This window comes from Salarias fasciatus, chromosome 12 (genome assembly GCF_902148845.1).
Source record: "Salarias fasciatus chromosome 12, fSalaFa1.1, whole genome shotgun sequence".
Taxonomy (NCBI): Eukaryota; Metazoa; Chordata; class Actinopteri; order Blenniiformes; family Blenniidae; genus Salarias; species Salarias fasciatus.
The window spans coordinates 9,738,547-9,755,741 of NC_043756.1; the positions used below are offsets into that span (position 1 = coordinate 9,738,547).

Genomic DNA, 17,195 nt, shown 5'->3' on the forward strand with positions numbered 1-17,195 from the left:
ATGTTGCTCCTGTTTGTTACGCATGCAGGATGCAAGACACGGTTCAGAATTTCTATAACTTCTGCCTAATTGATTTTGGATGCTTTTTGTCTAACCAGATCCCCAGCAAGCATCCAATTTCATCCAATGAGTAATCCTTCAGCAGAGATCTCATTTGAAGAAAAAAAAAAAAAAAAATGGCTAAACAGCTGAGCACGCATGATCACAAGTCCTCCTTTGTTCATATCGAGAAAAGTCTTTCAATGCACGAATGTGTTTCTGTGAAGTTTGACAAAGGAAACTGTGAACTCGCGTTGAAGTGTCTGCCATCGTCCCGGGGTCGGTGTGGGCCGCTCTGATAAGATGGGCTCTGTGTGACTCACAGCTGTGATCCTGATTTGAATTTTAATGCCTTCACTTAACGAATTCTTAAACAACAGCTTGTTGAAATTGCACTGTTCATTTTTATCTCATTAATAGTTTCATTTACACTGTAATCCACAGCAGCGTGTGTGTATGAAAACACCCCCCCCCGCCTCACCGCCAACCTCCTAACCAGTGGGAAGCTCGCGCTGCCTGTGTTTCCCTGTAACATTGTCACTGCTGATTTCCAGCTCAATTGAACGGAATTGACTGTGGACAGAAGCTGCATAACTCAGGGTTACTCGATAACTCGCCTTGGGGAAATGCGGCCCCGTGTGTATTTCACGATGAGCTGATTGATAATAAAAACATGCGGCGTCTCCATGTGTAGTTAGTAGCGCAATGACAAGCGAGATAAGTGCTTAATGGCATAAATAAAAGTTTTTGAGTACTTTCCATCCTCGCCTCCTCTCCGTGTGCGTGAAAACACGGGCAAATGAGTGCTTGTTTTGACATTGTCGGTATTCCGTCACGGTGTGTGCATGTGTTTGTGCTTCACCCATTTGTTTACGTGTACGTGTACCTTCTCTCAAGCCTCAGTGTGTGTGTGTATGTGTGTGTGTGTATATTGGCTGCAGCCAGAGATCTGGACTCATGTCAACAGGCTGCTGCCACACATCACTGCCCTTGCTAATTAATTGGCTTTTAGTCGCGGATGTGTTTGGTGCATTGTCAAGCTACCCACTGCTGCCCCTCCGCCCACCTCCATTTTTTTTTTTTTTTTTTTGGCGACTGTCATTTCAATCATTTCTTTGTAAAGTGTGAATGCAGAAGCCAAGGTACTGCGATAACCACAGCTTTTTTGGATCCTGCATCTCCTTTCTCATCCTCATGCTTCCATCTTTCATCTTCCCATTCATAGGAGGATACTATCGTTGCTTTGTTAATGTAATTTGACTTTGTTTTCCTTTTTCATTATTTTTTTCCCCTCAACGGCTGGATAACATCTGTGTAGATTTTTTTTTCTTCTTCTTCTGTATACAGGAAAATGGACCAAAGTGCAATCTCTGCAGAGGTTGCATTGTTGAAGAGGAGGTGAAGGGATGGCGGAGGAGGAGGAGAAAATGTTTCATGTTCCTTATGATGTACCTCTATATTGCCATGCTGGACGGAAAATGGTGCCTCCGCAAATTGAACGGGAATACTTTAACTTGAAGGCAAATGGCGATGCTTTGTGCTACAATAATACAAGAAAATTGAAAAAGTATTCAGAATGCTAACAATTTTATAGGAGAGCACATAATGAAACCCATTGTCATGTGTGTATAACAGAGGAACTCTGGAGGCCACAGAATTTAATATGTGAACCGATTCCTCCGCCACAGTGTGAACAGCGTGGCAGGCTGCACCCTTTATTCTCAGTCTGCACACTCTACAAATGTTTATTTTTCTCTTGTGCATGAGGATAAACACTGTCGCATTGTAATTGTGAACAGTCAAACAATGGTGTCTTGCAGCTGTTTTGTTCAGTTTTTTTTTACTTGCTGTAAGATAAGCTTTGTGAAAAACTGTAAAGACATCCAGAGCTGCTGCTGCCTTCTATAGAGTGTGTTTGGCTTGGTTGCATGTTTTTTCGTGTAAATAAAGTCTGTAATGATAGCTTTAAAAACTGTTTAGAGACTTGCTGGCACAACCTAAAAGAGTTTAAGAAAAAAAAAAAGTGCTCACAAGAAGCTTTCCTTTGTTGCCAGCTTGTTTAAGAAGCAGGGAGCAGACTGAGCAGCAGGGGCTTGAAATATACTTCACATATCAAAACATTTGGTGGATCAAACCCTTAATGTTGGTGCCAGAGTGGGTCTGCCATGGATACATGTAATTTCTCACTCTGACTTTCTGACTCGTGTCTTCTCCTCTTGTCTTCCGCTTTGACCCCGTCCCGTCTCACCGGCACGCCGTCTCCTCCCATCCCTTATCAAATGCCAAAACACGCGAGCAGCATGAGCGTCTGAGTCATGTCTAACCTTTACACATCTCTCTCTCCCCCTGTGTGTCCCTCTATCTGCTCAGCATCCTGAACCGTTAGATGGCCTGGACCTGGGAGAGGGCCACTCTCCTTGTCTGTGCGCCAGCGTCTGGGCTCTGCTTCCCAGCTTGGCTTTGGCTCTGGTCCTGGCCCAGCATGCCTTATAGAAGCGCCAGGAGGAGAAAAAAAGAGGTCATCCACCCACAAGCTGATCCCAAATGCAGAAGGTGTTATTACTGAGACTGATATTAAGAAGGCTGGATCTCTGGACAGATGACATAAGTGGCATTCATGAAAGCGGACAACAAAAGGGCACGAGAGGTGGAAATCATTGAAATTATACAACTGTGAATTTGTCGTTCATTTGATGTATTGTTCGGACAGAGCACGACTGTGATGGAGCAAATGGCTTCGCAAAGGACCCTGAGTAGGAAAAGGGCCGTGATGGCCTTTTATCCGGGACAACTCTCCCGCCTGAGTCACAAAAAACCTGGAGGATTGAAGCTGCTCATGTCAAGGACTTCTGCACTTTTCTCACCAAAGCAGGGGGAGCGGGATGAACAACATAATTAAAAGACGACAGGATTGACAGAAAAGAAATTGTCACAGAGAGAAAAGAAACGAGCATGAGGTAAATGTCGTATAGTGAGAACGAAAAAAGAAAGAGAGACTTCTTTTTGTCTTGAATTGGTTCTTGACTTAATGTTCTTCTGGATGAATAGACCACAAATTTCTGGGCGGGGATGGGGGATGATTACATTCTGTCTCTTCAACACTTGTGTAAACTCTAAACTGTAAAAGCCTACTCAGTGTTCTAAGTGTTGGTATAGTATCCGTGACCATAATCTACAGTGCAGATCTTTCATTTGGGTGCTACAAGTATATTTTATCCAGGAGGCAGTAAAAACAACTAAAGGAGTGATGTTAATCAATGGTTCTATGGTCATTTAAGATGTTGTTGTTGCTGACTGTGGGTGTTCGCCATATGTCCACCTGCACATGTGTATATTTCTGTCTATGTATATATAAGCGACCCTTTTCTTTCATCCAACTTAAAGATATCTACTACCTTAAAAGGACATTATTGTATGCTAAAGACGGCTCTGTATTGGTGCCAATGGAAGGCCTTCATTATCTGCATTTATATTTGTCTATTGAGGTTTGATCACAAAGAATGTATACAGGGATGAGATTAAATGAGCTCAAGCTGCTTGGAAAGCCATAACCTGTGTGCGACTATCATGCTATGTTTACTGAGTGTGTGTGTGTGTGTGCGCTTGCTTAGTACGGTGTGTGTCTCTGTGTTTACAGGCAGGAGGAAAGTAGCTGGTGAGGAGCATTTTAAAATTGCCGCTGTGTGGGGGGTCCGTTTCCCCCCCTCAGAGAGCCAGACATGATGCATATTGTAATACACTTGCAGGGTTCCGAGAGTAAAAGCTGTGCTTCGGATTTTCAGCCTGTTTGCTTGTGTGACCCAACCCAGAAAAAAAAGAAGTTGTTCATCATTTTAATGTTCCCACATTGTTTAATTGTGCTTCAAGGAGTTGTTTTCACCAAGAGAAATGATCAAAGTACATACAATTAATAAATCTTTGCTCACTCGCCACTTTACTAGGTTAAATGCAGCGTGGTCCAACGCAACAGCTCTGTCTGCACTGCTGAACTGTTTATTCAATTAAATGTTGTCTTTAATATAACTGTGTTTTGGCCAGCTACATAACTGGGACCATTTTTGGAAGGGACTCAAACCTATATCACCTGTTTTACTGACTGCCACCCGCAGCAACTTTATTAAAAAAAAGATTTCCTGGAATTTTATGACAATTTCAACAACAAAAAAAATTAAATGAATAACTTACAAGCTACCATATTGGATTACGATGCAGACATTTACTAAGTCACTAGCTGCAATTGACAGTATATTCCATATGGGCCTGTGAGTGTGTTATTAAGGCTGATTATTATGAAGATTGGCTCGCCGAAATGTCAGCTCGTCCTTTGAATGGCTCCCCCACTGACTGCAAATTGTTCCACACGGGCAGATTTGTTGCATTTGAATTACAAAGTTTCCACCAGACAGATTTCTCTGTTTTGAACTGGAGGAGTCGATGTCTTCAGCCACTCAGGGCTCACTATTAAGAGATTTATCTGTGCGACTGCAATTCTCCATGCCACATTTCTTTGCAAAACACTCGGCAACTATGAATGTTATTGGACCTTTAATTAAAAAAAAAAAATCACAACATTTCAACATTTAGAAGATGATTTCTCCCATTATGCTTTGCTTTTCCCTTCAGACAAACTCTCTGACATACCCAGAAAGTTTTCTGGCGTGATTGCAGACGACAGGCGTATTTTCACATGATTATGACTGCATCACTTCTTCCCCATACAGTGAATGAGTGATGATTGTTGCCAGCAATATTTCTGCAGGAAGCGTTTGTATTTGCAAAAACAGAACCGGCATCAGTTATAGTGCCGAATCGCATAAGTGCATGCTAGGGAAAGCAAATAGCCTTATGTTAGTGGCTCATTTGGAAAAGGTTTACAGCCTGTCATGGGTCACAGATGTGAAATTAAACCCTGCTCAGTGTGTTATTGTTAACTGTGGCTGCACCACCGTATGGTTGGGCCTGGTCGAAATTACAGCAATTTTTGAAACTGGTGAGTTTACTGCTCCAGGCTTTTGAGAGCATGAAATGTCAAAGGAATACAGCCTGTTTATTTATTTTTTATTTTTTTTTTCTTTGTGAGGTCCACGTTCACTACATTTGAACAGTGACACCATGCTTGATGTTTTTTGCTCATGCAGTCCTCGTTTTCCTTTTGGATGCCAAAAGAGATCAGGCGAAACTACAAGGCGCAAAGTGCAAAGACAATATCATTTTTAGGTATTGTTTTATTTTTATATCCCTGGACTAATAGTCACACTGTTGAAACAACCCGTCAATATTTCAAATGTTTTAAAAGATAAAGTGTCACAGTGCGTCGGTAATTTGTGCTTGTTTTCCAAAGCAAGACTCGGCAACATATCTAGAATCTTCTTCTTTTTTTATCTGTTTTTGCTCCTGGCAGTGCTGCAGTGCTTTTGAATTATAATATACCTCCAACAAGTTTACAAGCTGCTCGACATTACTCACAAGTCACAGAAAACAAGCATTTTTTCAATATGTTCATCTAAGCAAAACAGCAAAAACAGGGTCTGATTGGACAAAATAGTTCAATTTCAGCAATTCTACACAAAGCATATCTACAAGATCAACAGTAAATGTCAAGCTCAGTGTGTCAGTGAGATCTTCAAAAAAAAAAAAATAAATGAGTAAACCTTCCTATCTTACATCAATATTAGATAATTTCAGAGGGAGAAATCCATCAAAGATGAAGCAGAGCTGCCAATTCTCCAGCAAGAACAGCCTCAGTCGTCCATAATGTAATACAGCCACAACGCAGTCCAGAAACAATCACAGCCACAAGCAGCTGCTCAACATTTCCCCCCCCCCCTTTTTCAACAGACACCGAACGCAAACAACCCTATTATTTTCGTGAAGCTAACATTTTCATATTAATTCCCGTACAAGCTGTGTTTGAGCTTTGTGCACAGGACGGGTTTGTCCTGTTTGACATTTCGGCCCTCCTTGACCTGCAGTCACTTCCAGCTCCATGCATTTTGCATCGTGCCTGCATTATTTAGACCTGCGTAGAGTTTACAGCAGGATTATTACTGGGAGAAGCTAAAATGCAAACACACTGCAGCATTTGTACCTGAATGATAACAAGACTCTGGTGACGTACTGTGGAAGTCACTGATTGACACTTCAGGCTTCACATTTGACACCGTCTTTTTTTTTTCTCTCTCTCTCTCTCTCTTCTTTTCTCGAGGCTTCGTTGTTCTCTCTGTGTGTGCAACCGTCAAGCCTCGGCATGATGCCACAGATGTAAATAACAGAATTCATGTCTTTGGTGTGCATCCTGCTGCATAAATGCAACACTGCCAGTGAACTCCGGCACTATTTGTGTGCATTTTACAGGTCGCTCCATCAGAAAATTTACAGCTGAAAAGCTCTCTGAGCTCTCTGTTTGGGCAGCTGTCACCAGAACAATCACGCTCACACCTTCCTGCCTATTAATCAAAATTTTGACTTGGTCAGTTTGTTGCTTACTCTCCAGAAAAAAAAAAATTGATGACGCGCCGTGAGTGATTATACAGTCAGCTTCCCATAAAGCCGATCAGAACCAGCAGATAAATTAAAGGTTTTGACATGTGGAAAATGCAAATAAACTCATCAAAATTCAAACCTCCTCTTTTCTTCATATCCCCGTCCCTGGAGGGGGTTTGAGTTTGGGGGAAAAGAAAAAGAAAAAAGAAAAAAGAAAAAAGTCGGTAGATCAGCATTTTTCATACAGCTTAAGAGAATGTATATGCAGGAGATCGACGCACCACATTGCACCATTAAGAAGTGTATTTTAATGGGAACATCACCGGTTTAGTGGGACAGCTTAAAAAGACGCAGAATGAAGTTCTTTTTCTTTTTCTCTTTTTTTTTTCATATGGGGAAGAGTTGAACTGAGGCAGCTGGGTTTGCATAGAAGACGTAAAGCTAAAATGATTTTATCTGTCTGCATGAACAAACCTGAAGCTGCTGAGACAGAAATGTGGAGAACACGCGTCGACTGCAAAGCTCTGCAGCGAGGAACCCGGGAGTGTAGTTTTTATACATGCACCGCTTTATCCCGTGTCCTCACTTTTTTTTTTTTTTTTTCCGACTTTGAGTGCTGAGTGTGTGTGTTCACGCTTGATTCTGTATGTGAATGCATGTGTAAACAAGACTGTCTGCACGTGGAAATGACTGAGAAGGGAGAGCGAGCAAGAAATCTTGAAACAGTGAATTTACAAGGAAAGCATTTTCCCTTCCTTTTTTTTTTTTCAGGTTTTCATATGAAATCCTTGCGGAGTCCAGTTTATTTCTTCTCTTTGCAGATGACTACAAGAGGAGAAGCGGAGGAGGTAGGTAGCGGAGAGAGGTTTTGGGGGCACGGGAATAAGAAAGCGGCAGGTAGCTGTACATTTCACAGTTGATTAATGAGTCAGTGGGATGATGTCTCTTATCAACACTCTGCACATGGCGGAGAGGGAAGAAAGGTTTACTGGGGCTAGGGATGCTCCAATCGCAGATGGCGCCCATTGCCATCCCATCATCCTTTTCTGTGTTCACCCACCTGTTTTTGTGGGGTACTCTCTTCCTTTTTTTTTTTTTCTTTCTTTTTTCTTTTTTTTTTCCAACAGCGGTTTGCAGCTGATGAAACCGAAAGCTTTATATCCTGAGTTAGGTAAGGCGCCAGTGAGTTTTGTCTGGGAATTATGTGATACATCTGCTGCAGCCGGGTTCACAGTGTGCGTCGTGGTCTTTGTTTGGAGATTACCACAGGAACTGATGTAAACGCCTGTAATGACTTGTTAATGTGGCCCGAGTCACCGTAAGGAAGGGAAGTACGGCGGGCCGCCCGCTGACAGCTGAGCAAGATCAGCCAGCGCAATATTTGGTGATAGAGATGCGCCCGAAAATACATCACTTTCACGCTTGGCAGAACGGGATGTTTGATATAAACTCCTGTTTATCGAGTTTGATACGCAGCCCGGATGTGTTGGTTCTTGATAAATATGTATGGCATGCACTAATGGCTCTCAAAACCGACGTGATACGAGCTGAGAATGATAGTTCTTTAGATTCCTGGGCAGAATATCCCAGCCACAGCGTGTATTCTTAGCACTGCATTGTGCTGTGAATATAATAACATAAATCACAGAGAGAAAACTGGAAGAGAGAGAAAGAGCGGCAGACAAATAAATTCAGTTTAATGGAGTGCTTACATTGATGTGTGTACTATGTGATATATCCGCGTGAAAATTAAACAGCACTTTAATGCCAGAAAAAGAATATTCAGACGTTTTCATCACGAGCTAAGCCTAATTGTTTCCTTTGTCGCCTAAATTGTTCCACCAAAGGTGTCAATGCAGTGCATTACTGACGTGTGATAATGGAGGGACAATGTTAATAGTAGAAGCAAGAAATTAACATGATTATAAGCATATGCAGCAGCGGCAGCAGCAGCAGCGAGGCAGACCGAAGCATGCATCTCCTGTCAGGAGGAATACTGACGACTCTTTTCCCCCAGGTAAAGGGAGGCTTAACAAAGATGCCCGTAAAGGCAACTCTTTCATGCTTACGCAGCGCACATCACTGGCATCTCGCTACGGCTGCATACTAAATAACACCAATTGGCAAAAAGAACTAATAGAAATAGAAGGACCGGGTTTTCATCACGGCCAGCTCTCCATTTGATTCACTGCGATTCGAGCTGGTACCACAGGCACTTATGAATTATAAAAACCTGTTTATTAGAACATTTTTGATGGAATTTTAGCAGCTTGCTTCTGTTAAATGTATTTTTTAAAAACGCACGCTGAATAAAACAAAACGCCGGCCCAAAGCAAGGCACGGTTGTTGGCGGTTTCAGGCGGCGGCAAGAGATAATTGAAAAATGTGAACTTCAATACCCTGCAACTCATGCAACCCAGCTGTACAAATATTCCTGCCTCACCAGTGGATATCCTGCATACAAGACAAATTTGATCAATACACATTTTGTAGCGTGACCTTTTTGGTTCCGTTTAATAACAACCTGTCTAAAAAAACGTATTTATATCTGAAACATCTCTACTTATTGAGGACTGGTTGTGTCATCTCTAAGAGAGCGTTTAATCAAGTCTGATGAACTGCATTTAGTTGGAGGTCATGCATGATATAATAACAATGGCATGACACAATGAGAAGTACCTCTTCATTTTTTTTTATTTTTTTTTTGAAGTGTTTATTTCAGGCTTGAATCACAGTATCAGCTGGATCTGGTCTTCAGAGAGCTTCTGAATTCCTGAACAGAAAAATGTGTTTTTACAACAGAAAATTTTTGAAGGAAAAAGGTGAAAGACAGTGGTTCGATCGCATTCAGAAAATCTAATTGTGAGGCTCCTTTAGACTTTAATATTGGTCCATGTAACCGTTAAATAAGCGGGACGATAATGGCTGCTCGGCAGAGACGTCTTCTCTGTGTGTCGACGCTGCTCATTTTATCCCAATGTCATTTCAGCAAAGTTTACTTTGGAAAAGTTTGAACAGATGCTGTGCAAGAAGACGGAACAATTTATTATAGCCGTCCTTGAATCTGCAAAAAAAGAAAAAAAAAGAGCCTTTTTCATAGGAGAAGTATGTATATTGTATCATGCTATAGTGGAAGAGAGTCAGGACTTTATCTCATCGTATGGTGACACACAGTTACAACATGTAGTTCTTGAATCGAAAGAGAATATGGGTTTAAATGATGTTGTTATGCTAATTAATAGCTAAACCATCTGTTTAGTCCCCGCAGGAGAAAACCACTGCTTATTTTGACACACTGTTTGACAAGTGAGGATTGACTGAGCCTGAAGGGAGATGTTTGGAAACAGAGAGAAGCTCTGTGATGAAAATCAAAAATACAGACACATACCTTTTTCTTTCTCTCTTTTTTTTTAAGCTAACATCTTCACTGTCTTGCAGGAAGAGTGGACAGCAGTATTGAACCAGACCACTTGAGATGTAATTCCTTGCTCCATTGAAGAAAGACTGGACATTTCTATTGTCAAAGACGAGAGGAGGAGAAAAAAAAAAAAAAAAAGAGAAGGTGAAAGACAGAGAGGCGGACGGAGAGCATGAAAGAGGCGAGAACAAAGAAGCGTTGTGCAGAACGAAAGATGGGAGGAAGAAAAACTTGAGCTAGTGGAACTGTGAAACAGGCAGATATAGATTCTGCCACGGCTGTGCGACTTTGACTGCGTCATGCTCGCCCCTCTGCCTCTCACATGTGGGGCGGTTATTGATGGAGCCGTCATATCCAGGCCGAACATCTGTTATGAAATTCTACTCCTCTTATTGGATTTGGTGATGGGATCTCTGTCTCACTCTCACAGCTGTAGTCTGGCCTTTATTGCATAGCCACAGTCATCCTGCGGAGGGTTCATACTGTACATGCACACACAACACACAACGCACAGTGGTGCTTTGCGGAGCACGCGGGGATTACAGCTCTCTGCTGGAGCTGTTGTTTACCGTCACTGGATTGGTCCGTCTGCAGTGTTTTTCACTGGATACAGTTTTCAGTTCTCAGAGGAATGCTGCCAATCAAAGAGAAACCTGATTTTATTTGAAGGAAAAAAAAAAAAAAAAGGAAAAGAAAAAAGGACTGGGGATTTTCCTGACGACTAATTTCAAATAAGCACGAATTTATATCCGGACTGGTTGACTAGTCTAAAACAGGGAAAATGTTGAAAAACAGTCACAATTCAGGCACCATGTGGACAGACTGAACATTTTCCATTAACTTCGAGAAGCCTTTTCCTTTAGGTTAAGGGGAAATAAATCTTGTGAAGTCAATGTTGAGATGATATCACAATTATTGGCTGGGATCACAGCGTCTCTGGTTAAGTCGTATCAAATTGACCTGAGCGTTTCTGGCAATACGAGCCGCAGCCGTCGCTCAGCGCAGGGCTGGCTCATATCTAAAGGCCTGGTCCGGGTGGGTGTGTTCACGAAACATTTTTCAGAGTGTCTTTAACAATCAGTACCATAATAGATTTGGTCATTCCGAATGTAATAAAGCCAACAATGTAATAACTCACTAATGAGATAATAAAATAGTCAAGGATTGTTCAACATTTATTACATTGAAAAAGTTCAGGTATCGTGTTGTTTGCCATTCCTACAGGACTTTTTTGTTACATTGTTGATCACAGATGACAAAATCTGGTGGAAACCAAACATTGATGAAGAACTGAACTGGCTAAGAGAATTGCAGTCCTTGAAAAACAAAAATTAAAACCCACTGACTGGATAATTCTTTACTCTTCTCCCATTTTGCCACATTTTTTACTGTGTGGGAGTTTGGAGTAACACTTGCAAAAGCAACTGCGGTCTACATGTATACTGTTTTACAGCAATAAGGATAAAGTGACAGAATGTTGGGTTTAGAGAAAACACTAAAACATTCGCATTTGAGGATCTGGTGAAATTTGAAACTTGCATGATGTTTTGTCACTGGGATGGAGAAATGTTTAATGTTAAGAAACTGCATTCAAAAAGCTTGTCGATTTTAGTACTTGTGGTTAATTTTTGAAACTGGTTGGCAGAAGAACTTAAAGAATGTTCAAATCTATACCACCCAAGAAAAAAAACTACAAAAGACAGGTACTGGGAGGAGGAAAAGTAACTCTTCCTCTTAAAGAGTTACATGGAAATTTGTATATATTAGCTATCAGTAGGTGAACAATTAATCTGAGGTGCAACAAAGGGAATAGCTGTTGGGGAAATGGAAAATAGGTAGGAATTTCACTTTTTCACTTTCTCTCCAAACATTTCTGTCCTAATTTTTGATTTTGTACCATTTCTTTTAAACGTACTCTGAAATAAAGCGATTTATTCATTCAAAGCCACAATTAGCAGTTTTGATCGCATAAGTAGGTATTCCACAGTCTGAATCTGAAAATTAAACTATAAAATAAAAAAACACACCTAGTATTCTCAGTGCAGATGCAATGTATGCAGAAAAAGCAGGAGCGGAACAACAGTCACTGCAGGTAGCATCCAGCAACCGACGACTGAAGGTTGAAGAGTTCAGCAAGTGTTATAACAGGGAAACAGGACAGAATCCAAACACGACAATAAAACAGAACAAAGTAAAAGGTATGATGCAAAAGAGTTTAGCAATAATAAACTATAATGGAGTAGTACAGCGGGCTCTCGTCCTTCAGTAGCCACTGTGGCCACAGGAGGAGCTTTCATCCAAATTTCCAAAGGAAAGAGAAATGAAAGGCAGGAGAGCGAGAAAGAGGGACAGCACAAACAGAGTGAGGAGACAGAGTATAAAATTCACATGACAGGTCTGGTTATCTTGAATGCAAATGCTGGCTGTGTGTTTGCTAGAATGACACATTGGTTCTTTTATTGATAAATTGAGGACCGCTATGCTATAATGCCACCAATATACTTTGCAGGAGCCCGGGTAAAGGACCCACTCTAAAGGCACAGATGATGACAGACTGTTTAGACTGCTCCTCATTACTCTTGCACCTCCGGCCCAGTGCGTTTACATGTTTATGACGTACACACAGTGAAAGATTCATTATTCCTGCTGCCCGTGGTGATTTAAAATGGTATGGGTGGATTTTTGGATTACAGAAGCTCTCAAAAGAATGAGCCTGAGTTTTGGGGATTTTTTTTTTTCTTTTTTCTTTTTTTTCCTACTGCTGTATTTGAATTTTAAAAAGATGACCCATAAAGATACTGTCGTCTAAAACAAAGCACAAGAGATACACAAGCTGTTTCTGTTAATTTCACTTATCTTCCACAGGTTTTTTTTTTTCTTTTTGCGCAGATTTTAATTAAATGATCACAGTATTTTTTTAATTAGATCTGAAGACATTATTGTTCGACAGCAACCCTCATTAAAAACCACATATTTCTCTTTGCTGATTTAGTGATGGAAACTGACCTGATGGGCCAACATTTTCCATTATACAGCATTCCTACTTTTTTTTTTTTCCCTTTAATTCCACTACTTTGACTAAAACATCGGACTAAAAACACAGTAATGTGAGAAAGGACATTATGCAAATATATTCACTTCATACCTCTGTGTTGAAAGGCACCATAGGAGATTTTCTACATTCTCTCTGTAGACTTACACACTCCAGCCAATGTCACACGAGTCTCTTCTCCGCTTGTAGTCATATTTACATGAGCTGTGTGCATTTGAGCAGCAGATCCCAATCAATGAGGCAGGATTTCCAGGGCCAACCGAAAGTAAAACATCACTCTAACAAAGCTGCAGGGGGAGAAAATGCGCAGCAAGCTTTCCAGTTCTCCCCCCCACCAAAAAATTAGTTTTTTGAAAAATTTACAGACCGGCGTCATTCTGCAGCTTCGCACGGCTGTTCACAATTCAACACGGTGCCTTCTCTCGTCTCGTTCTCTGTGATGAGCAAGTGTTCACCCTCGGCGAGGGAGCTGCAGGGCTGCACAACTTGCAAGCCCTCAACCAATTAGAAAATTACTCAGCATATGAAATACTGTACACAAGTGCTTCATCAATTACAGTAAAACCCAGTATTTCGCTGCCCCAGCAATTCTGCCGCGGCCGTGGCCGTGGTCTTATTTATTTCATGGTGTTAACAGTCATATCATACCCAACTGCAAATACCATTAAAGAATTATAAATATTTAATTGTGTAGCGGAAGCACAAACAGGGAGCAAAAGTTGTCAGCGCGGACTTGTTGGAACGAAGTGGCCGTTATAGATCACTCGCCGCAACTGAGACGACAAGTCAGCAAATCAAAGAGTATTGATAAAAACGCATTATAATAATGAACGTTTGTCAGTATCAGAGGCTCGCAAATTAGAAGCTGTGAATTGTGCTGCGTTTTTTTTTTCTTTCTTTCTTCCACCGCATGAATTAAAAAGAGGAAAAGAAAGATAAAAGAAAGATCCTGACAACGTGTTCACGTCTGATTTGCAGCCCAGATAAAAAAAAAAAACACAAGAGAGTTCAGTTCTGATCAAAAGCTGCAGCGGAAATGCAGACAGAGATTTATTTAGTGGAGGCACAGTCTGAGTAAAGGTGAACGTTACACAGAGCTGAGTAGCAATGGTGGAGCGCAGCGCTGGAAATCTCTGAGTGAAATCACAAGTGTATGTATGGGTATGTGTGTGTGCGAGTGTGTGTGTGTGTGTGTGTGTGCAGGGTGTGTAGAAGCTTGTATTTTAGGTCTTTGCCCAGGGCCGTTGTACTACCCTGAGTCTGTGTACTTTATGCATGCGCTGAGGCATAGAAAGAGAGGGAAGAGCAGAGAAAGGATGTGTGAAAAAAAGAGAGGGAAACAAAGAGAGAGCGCAGACCTGAAGGTGAGCGATATGAATGGATGGAAGAAGAGGAGCTGAAACCCCACTCTTACCCCCTCGTCCCAGTCCCCCACCCCTCCTGAGGTGAACTCCGGGTTTGTATTCTGAATGAGTGCATTGGCTGGAGAACCACACTCCACAACCGACAGACCCTGACCCCACAGGACCCCACAGGGCCTCCAGCTGCTGTGGACGGACGTGCTGAACAAACCCAATGTCAGGTCGGAACACCTCCTCTTACAACCACACATCAGGCCGGCCTGAGATAGAGGGAACAAGAGGATACAAGAGCGGGAGGAGGAGGAGGAGGAGGAGTGTGGAGGAAGAGATGCGCACGTTGAGAAATAATGAGAGAGCTGGAGAAATGGAGGAAAAATACAAGGCACAGAGGGGGAAAGGGGGGAGTGATGTCCGATAGTGATGAGAAGGGGGAGGGTAATACACACCATGTGGATGTAATATAGACAGTGTGGTGTGGCCCATATGAATGTGTGAAGTAAGGTTTTGAAGAAAGAAGGCTAAAAGGAGAAAGAAGGCTGGAAAGGCCTGCAGAGACCAAATGAGAAAAAAAAAAAAAAAAAAAAAAAGACGGAAAAAAGTGAAGAATCCGAACATGGCTCAGGATTCTTTCTTTTTTTTCTCTCCACTAAGTCAGTTTTCTGGACTCTTTATCCCACAACAGCAGTTTCTCGGTGAATACTGATACAGCACAGATAAATAATGAGAGCTGCACTTTGCCGATACGTCTCAAGTTTTGAAGATGGAGATAAATAACACTTAAAAAAAATATTACATGTGATATTTCAAACTGCATGAAAATCGGAGTGGTGAAATCGTTCACCCAGGTTTTGTTAGTTAATTGAGTAGTTTAACTCTTTGGGAAAGATGTCTATTTGTTCCTGAGCAAACGGTTTGATGAAACATCAATAGCACGCTCATATCCGTTTGAAGACGCAACGAGGAGAAGCCAATTAGCTTAGCTTGTAGCTCAGAGGCTGAAAACAGGGAGATCCTGGATCTGCCTGCTGGTTAGGAAAGAAAGAAAATATACCAGCACTTCTGACACTATATATAGCTTATTTAATCCATGCAATAAAAAAATAATAATCACAATAATCATAAAAATCAAAAAGGAAGCCCCCTTTTTAATCAGAAGGCATTAAGTCTTTATGTTTAACCCTTAATAGGAAGTTCATTGAAATATATCGCATGGCAAAGTGTGATCTAATAGATCCTTCATTTCAACATAAAAGACCCTTATGTTCTTAAAAGTGACACAAATTTTATATCATTACCCTGACTAAACTTCCCCATATATCACCAGTTCCAGATTTTAAAGTCTTTAAACTGGATCTCTTTCTCATTGGATTTACTGTTTGTAAAATATAGTACATATGATGGGTGTAAATGTCTAAACTACCCAGACAGGGGGTCCAGTGCAGTCTGTAGAATGCCAGTGCTAAGCGTAAAAATGACAAAGATGGTTGACTTTGAATTTTTCAATAAAAGTAACTTTTGCTTCTGACATGTCTTTGTGATATTAACAGACAAAACGCTGAGGGCCAGAAGAACAGCCGGCTGCAGCAGGATAACATGCATGCTGGGGGCTGCAGATAGAAGAGATCAAATTTGAGAGATTTCAGGGAATCCTCATTAGGTTATGAAGAAAACGTTTTACATGTCGGGCCAAATTCAGACTGAAGGAAAGTGTACACTGTAAAAACTGACAGGCCCACTCGGCTATATGAACTTATTTTATCTCCTAAACTCCACTTGTTGAAACAAGTCTTGGATACTGAACTTCAGTTTTCTTGAAATCAGGAGTTTAACTCATATGAATCATTTTGTACGACGTTTTCTCAAGTTGTCCACGTAAATGTAGCTCATGCACTTCAGTTACAGCCTACATGTTAAAAAAATAGAGAAAGAAAAACTCAGAAGGGAGAGTCAGTGGGTGGTGCCAAGGGATTTTTTTAAAAAAACTTTGCAAATTTGCAAAAAACAGTATTAATTTTAAGAGTAAATTACAAGTCTCTGACATTGTGACATCTGACCTCCATGTTCTGTTTTTAATTTTTAATTCTAACCTTTTTTGTTCTTTCTTCCGTCTGTGTGATGAGACTGTGGGATAGATTAAAAAAGAAAACGGAAACAATTGTACCCTTTTTTTTTTTACATGTCTCTATGTTTACTGGTTATTTCCAATGAAGAAAATTAATTCAAATAATAATTTAAAGTACGGCACAAACCAGATACCTTCAGATAACAACAATACAGTATTTAAATAGTCGCTAAATATTCATATATTTACAAAAAAAAAAAAAAACAAGATCTACTTCCCGCTGCGGAGGGTCACAGTAACTGTAGCTGCATAACGGACGAACGGCCTGGAGGAGGATTACAGAGCGTCGTCACCTCACTGAGTGCGGCCCAGTGATGAGTGACTAAGCTCAAATATGACCTGGGGCCTTTCTGAGTGGAGTTTGCATGTTCTCACCGTGCATGAGTGAATTTCCTCCAGGTGCTCCAGCTTCCCCCTACGGTCCAAAAACAAGTACCGGTATGCGTGATTGTCTGTCTCTGTGTTGGATCTGCAACAGATTGGAGACCTTCCACGGTGGACCCTGCCACGGCCCATACCTGGGATTGACTCCAGTGACCCTTCACAGGATAAGTAGTTCAGAAATTGAATGAAAATTAAATGTTATTGTTTAAACAAATGAGTTTTACATTGATTCATTACTTTTAATGAATTAACTTAAAATGACAATTAGAATAAATGTAGATGAAGTTGTCCGAGAATGACATTGTGATTTGAAATAGTGCAAAGCTCTTTGTTTAC

General features: G+C 41.1%; 1 protein-coding gene across 1 annotated transcript in view; it reads left to right on the forward strand.

Moving 5' to 3' along the window:
* Window positions 1-2,711, forward strand: part of LOC115398080 (GDNF family receptor alpha-2-like) — a 54,312-nt gene extending 51,601 nt beyond the window's left edge. The window contains exon 8 of the mRNA XM_030104719.1: window positions 2,410-2,711. Coding sequence (XP_029960579.1) covers window positions 2,410-2,532 — 123 coding nt within the window. The 3' untranslated portion in view covers window positions 2,533-2,711. The remainder of the gene's footprint in view (window positions 1-2,409) is intronic.
* Window positions 2,712-17,195: the final 14,484 nt, after the last annotated feature.